The sequence below is a fragment of the Sceloporus undulatus genome, chromosome 6 (genome assembly GCF_019175285.1).
Source record: "Sceloporus undulatus isolate JIND9_A2432 ecotype Alabama chromosome 6, SceUnd_v1.1, whole genome shotgun sequence".
Lineage (NCBI taxonomy): Eukaryota > Metazoa > Chordata > Lepidosauria > Squamata > Phrynosomatidae > Sceloporus > Sceloporus undulatus.
In genome coordinates this window covers 11,342,525-11,348,625 of record NC_056527.1, presented here as the reverse complement: position 1 = coordinate 11,348,625, position 6,101 = coordinate 11,342,525, and the positions used below count along the sequence as shown (strand labels likewise).

At 40.6% G+C, this 6,101-nt stretch overlaps 1 protein-coding gene across 1 annotated transcript in view; it reads right to left on the bottom strand.

Moving 5' to 3' along the window:
* Window positions 1-3,327: 3,327 nt before the first annotated feature.
* HTR5A (5-hydroxytryptamine receptor 5A) overlaps window positions 3,328-6,101 on the bottom strand; it is a 9,992-nt gene continuing 7,218 nt past the window's right edge. Inside the window, exon 2 of the mRNA XM_042471576.1 lies at window positions 3,328-4,356. Coding sequence (XP_042327510.1) covers window positions 4,024-4,356 — 333 coding nt within the window. The 3' untranslated portion in view covers window positions 3,328-4,023. The remainder of the gene's footprint in view (window positions 4,357-6,101) is intronic.

Below are 6,101 nucleotides of genomic sequence, written 5' to 3'. Positions count from 1 at the left end.
AAAGCCTGAGATTGCAGCCAACTTTAGCCTTTAGACTGAATCGTACAGGCTAGACCCAGCTATAGTGGAGCCCCTTTTAATTTTGAATGGTGAGACAACACATAGGTAAATTCCACTGAAGCAATGGATCTACTCTAGCTGGGAATGAAGAGAGGTTTCAAGTATATCATGGCAGACAAATGCTTATGAAATATGCCTTTGATTTAATTATTTGGAAACAAAACCCATTTACTGTCAGTAAATACTGAGGCTTTCTGAAGAGAATGCCATGTTGTTGTTTTGTGCACAGAGGCTGGAAATGTTAGCAACAAGCTTTATCTGCAGCTGTAATCTTTATGGTTAATCCCAACTAGAATATACCCATTCAGTCAACTGTTGTACAGTGAGCCACCATGTAAGTAAGTCAAATTGATTCAGTGACTCTACTTGAGTCAGGATTCAGTGCTGTATGTTCTCCCCTACATGCCAGTTTAATTTCCTTGTGTTGAAGAGAATGGAATTTCCTCCTGTTAGTAAGAGATCAAAAAGGTTCCTTTTTGAACTACAACTGTCCAGAATCCCAGCAGCTATGTTGGATGAAGGGTTTTGGGCATTGTTGTCCCTTGTCAGCAAACAATACCCCCAAAAGTATGCAAACAGATCTTGTAGCACTTTTGAGACTGAGAGAAAGAAAGAAGTTGGGAGCTTTCTTACATTTAAGTCTATTTCCTCAGCTGCATGAATGCCTAGGAACAGACCTTTATAAGCCGTCTGTGTGAATAGCAAAAGAAATGCAAGATTGGTGCGTATGATGACCAGTTCAGTTTTAACAAAGATTCTTTGGCAGAAGGAAGGATGTTGCCTAAAGCCAAGGTGAGTAGATAGCCATAGGAATGGTGGAGGGAGTTTTGGAATGTAGTGTGAAGCTGGCTAGGAATCAGAAAGCAGATGTGATGAAATGATCAAGAAAGCCCTCATGATGCTGGAGTGTTAACTAGCATTATAATATGTGTAGTGTGACATTTACCTAGATTTACTCATTTGTTCTGGAGGGGCATCACTAGGTGGGTGCAAGGGGTTCAGACTACACTAGGTGACACCTCAGGAGGAAGCGTCACCCAGTGGGCTGGTAGGAAGGGGCTGCTTTCTGTGTCTCGCAGCTCTGTTGGGTGGACAGGAAAGCAAGTCGCCTCTTTTTCCCCCTCAACCAGCAGCTCTGCCAGACCTGGAAAAGCTGTGGGGCAGCAGCAGCAGCCCACCTCCCATCAATGGCCATAGATGGAAAGAGGCTGCCTTCAAAGTCTGGTAGCTCTGCTGGCTGGGCAGGAAAGTGAGTGCACTTCCTTTCCTGCCCAGCCAACAGCTCTGCCAGTCCCAGAAAAGGCTGTTGAAAAGAGGAGGGAGGGGGTAAAATAATTATCTACACCAGGTGTTAAATATACTAGGTACACCATTGCTGTTCTGTATTCACGATCATAGCTGACACCTCATCCACACTGTAGAAATAATCTGGTTTGACACCACTTCAACTACCCAGGCTCAATGCTATGGAATTCTGGGAACTGCAGTTGGTTGTGGCACCAGAGCAAAACTTTCCTCTGGTGCCACAACAAAGCAACTCCAACTTTTCAGTCATTTTCTCTGTGTTAGCCATCTCTGTGATATGATAAATAACTATAAGCAAAAGTATTATATAAATTATATTTAAAGAGGAAAAATTGAGTCTTGATTACAGGACACTCTGGAAACGTAATTAACCGAAATATAGGTGGATAGGCAGGATCTCTGTGAGGAATAGTCACTCTTGAGTCCTTGAGTTGATTTCCATGTGTTCAAAGAAATAACATTAAGAACTTTGTACATATAAGTCCTGGAGGTCTTTTCAGATGATTTTTCTAAAATGTTGTCTATAGTCCTACTATTTTTTTAAAAAAAAATCTCAAAAAGCCTTCATGGATTATATTTACAGAGATTTGCACATTATTTATTTGAACACATGGAAAGCAACTGAAGGACTCAAGAGACTAGTCCTCATAGATTTAAAGGAGACCTAAAAATCCTAAAGGCATCAGATCCTGTCTGCTCTTGGAAGCTAAGTGAGATTGCCAATGAAGACCAGGTGCAGTAGGCTATATTTCAGAGGAAGGAACTGGCAAAACCACCTCTGAGTATTCCTTCCATAAGAAAATCCCATTGAGAGGTGACTTGAATACACACTTGGTACTGCATCACCATCTATAACCTGTTGTACAATATCCAATCTGCTTTTAACCAAAAACTGAAAAGTGTTTCATACCAGTGTCAGATGCTTAAAGAAAAACAGGAAGATAATCTGCTCTGGTGTTACAAAGAAGAAGCACATTGCCTTCAAAAACTAGATAAAAATAAGCCATGTAAACAAATTGAAGGGAGTCACTAAAAAATTCTGCTTAGATGGTTCTTGTTGACTTCTGTTTGGAACATTTGCCAAAAAAAATTACTGTGAATCAGAATATTTTGGCAAGGGAAGGAACTGCTATCATCATTTCTCATCTAAAGAGTCTGGGATATAGGACAAACATGAAAATGTCATCATTCATTGAGCATCTAAGAAAAGAGATGAGGAAAGAAGATTGACTCCAGATGAGCTCCTTTTGTTAAGGTCTGACAGTCAAGAAATGATGAAAATATATTGAATCTGTCTCGGCTTTGTTGTTAGTGGCAGTATTATTACACAGGAGAGACTGTGGAAATATGGTGTAGGAAACTGCGGTGCCCAAAATCCTGGGCTGGGCTTTTTTTGGTAGTCCAAAAAAGGAAATTTGCCAAGCTTTCATCCTTTCCACAACTATATCACTGATTGTGAACGTTTCCTCAGATTCAAAAGTGATTTCTCATTCATGTAGTATTTGGGATTTTTTTTTTAGGGGGGGGGCGCTCTGTGAGAAATCTAGGCTACAATGTCCAGCTGGGAGTGTAAAACCATGTGTCTGGTTCTTTATATCCTACGTTTTTGATACTCAGGAGTTGGAAAAGTGCAGCCTGTGAGCCACTTGCAGTGCTAGGGTTCCACTTTAGTGGCCTCTGAAACTTCTCATCATTTACCAAAATACCCCAGCCCCTCAGTTTTTTTTTAAAGGTGCAATTTCTATGCAAAAGTCAGACAGAAAGCCCACTTAATGCATGAAAGCACACTAAAAATAACCCACTTCAACCCCACAAGTGCCCCCAGAATGTCATATTATCCTTTAAAACACCCACTTTCCTCTGTGGCCCTTCTCAAAATGGCAATGAGAAGAGATGTTCCTTCACTTCCTGATGCCATTTTGAGAAGGACTGCAGAGTAAAACAGAAGTATTGGGGCTTGCTTTGAGGGAGTGAAGAATGGTGGTGGCAGTCTGGAAGAAAATTGACCACTGGCCCCAGACCAACTGGCCCATTGCATTTTTAACACCATGCTGTAATGGAATAGTACAACATTAAACTATTATTTTAAGGTGCTTTGCCTGTGTTCAACACTGTCTCTTTCTTCTCCATTTTAGGGCCAAATGAATACTGTGTTTGAGCAATACAGTAAAGGGGGTTAGGTCCTCTGAGGAGTTAAAAATAACCACAGCTATCTTATTCTTTCCCTTTTCTTTTCATAAAAAGACACATGGACAGTAAGAGGGGGAGGAAGTTAATATCACTCATTGCAAGTGATATCACAGGTGTCATCTAGTGAAAGGTCGTGACAATCAAAGATGTTGATGTTCTACACAACATTGAGAACTACTGGAACATAAACTGGGAAGAAAAAAAAGAGATTCTCTTAGCAACAAAATATTGCTTTTTTAAGCCCTAGGGAGAAATAAGGTGTCTGTACACAAGAAGAGCTGTCTTCAAGGAAAATGTCTGAATTCACAAGAACATTTTCTTTATATTGGGGTATCAACAGCTCATCTGGAAACATCTAAATTTCTCTGTCGGGATTCTCTGTGTTTATGTCCCTCTTTCTATACAAGGTGGAAGGAAGTTTTTTTCTTTTCTTTTCCAAAGGTCTTCTGATTTCTTGTAGCACAATATTCATTGCTGCCTGGAGAACAGGTTTTTGAAAGCATTGTTGTAGTTCTTGTTGAAGGCGGTGTAGATCAAAGGGTTGAAAAAGGAATTGGAGTAGCCGAGCCAAAGGAAGATGCTTTTCCAGATGGGTGGGATGTCACAGGAGCAGAGCGGGCTGATGAGTTCAGTGATGAAGAAGGGGATCCAACATAGCACAAAGACGCCAATGAGGATGCCCACCATCAAGGCAGCTTTCTTCTCCTTCTGCTCCCTCCAGGTATCTCCATCAGTTTGGAAGGTCACCGTGGCATGGCGGACGGTGAACACCATCTGGGGTTGCTGGGAGGCTTCCTTTACCTGCAAAGACAAACATAATCTTCAGACAGGAGTACTTTTTGTGAGCCTGTCTGCTTTCTACCACATCTCATGGTGGAGTTAGGATATGGGAAAGCCATGTTCATGTAGTCAAGCCCCAGAATTTTACAACATTAAAACAAATAAGTATAATCCTCAAGTCTTCATCACATAAAACATCCAATTTTATATTATCCAATACCATGACATCTAACAGTAACAAAAAGAATAAGCATATTCTTTCTCATTCTTATTATATTTTAACTTCTTCTGGAGTTTAACCCATCTGTTAATACCTCTTCAAACATTAATCATACATTCTTTTCTGTCATCCTCTCTTCATATCTCTCTCTGTACCCCTCCTCACTCTACTCCCCCTCAACCTCAATTTTCTCTCTGCTTTCACATAATCCTCCCATCTCCTTCAGCCTCCTTCTTTCATCCCACTACAAGTTCTACAAATCATCCCTTTCTCACATCCTCTAACCTTCTCAACACTTCCTTACACTTACCCTTCTGAATACCAAAAGTGTTGGCTGGCGTTCTGTATTGCAGTTACAGATTTGCAACCTAGAGAAAGCTAAATTGCTCACAAAACTACAAACCCCAGAATTCCACAGCATTGAGCCATAGCAGGTAAAGTGGTGTCAAACTGCATTAATTTTGCTGTGTTGCTGCAGCCTGAGAACCTCATCAAGCAGGCTTAGCCAGATAATTTTAAACTGTGAATTAGGAAGCTGAATTTTAAATGTAGACTTTTTAAAAATCTGTACGCTTTATTTGTCCTTTTAAACTGTTGCATGTTTTAATTAATGTGTTTAACTGGTGTTGTTAATTGTTGACTTGTTGTTCACCACCTCAATCCATGGGGAGAGATGAGTAAGAAACCATTGTCGTCGTCACCACCACCACCACCACCATCATCAGAAAGTTATGGAATACAGCAATCTGGATTGTTTTCTGTAGATCACCAAATAATATCTGATTTCCAGGTGATTAAGAAAAAGATACTGTTCCCTGCCCTGCTTTATGTTGCTGAAATGAGGAAAGCTTTGGGTTATACCAAGTGCAGGAGGACTACAAATTAAATTCAATTCTGTTGCTTAAAAACAAATTCCAGGGCTCAGAACTCTTTCATTTTACGCATGCTTTTTGTGCATCCAACTTGCGTATCAGATAGGTGCTATTAAAACAAAACAAAACAAAAACAAGCCAAGCCCACAAGCTTGATGGCAGTCCAACCTTGTAATAAGAAAGTACTCAGTGGAATATTATTCCATTCTGCAGCAGCATCCCAGCAACCCTACCCCTCTCCATGTGCCTTCATCCATCACCAGGGCTGCCAGAAAGTGCAGATGCTGCAGACAATTCAAATGAGGAGAAAAATGACAAGACCATCTGGTGCTCCCTGGCCTTAGCCGACTGGCTGCCTATGCAGACAATTTCCTCACTTTCTCCAAACAATAATTTAACCGGGGTTCCCTATGGGCACTGAAGGAACAGTAATGGCAATCAATGTTTGTTTTATAGTTACCCATAATGCATATTCATAACATAAGGATGCATCCTGTTATAATAATACTGCAACTTTGCACTATTTATATAGGACTTTTATGTATCTTTGCACAATACACAAGAAAATGGTTGTAGAGGTGGTGTGATTAACAGTTCTTTTACCCCAGGTGTGGGCATCTACAGAGAATCTGTGCACCAATTTGTTTTGCCCTTGGGACTCACTGAGGAATGCA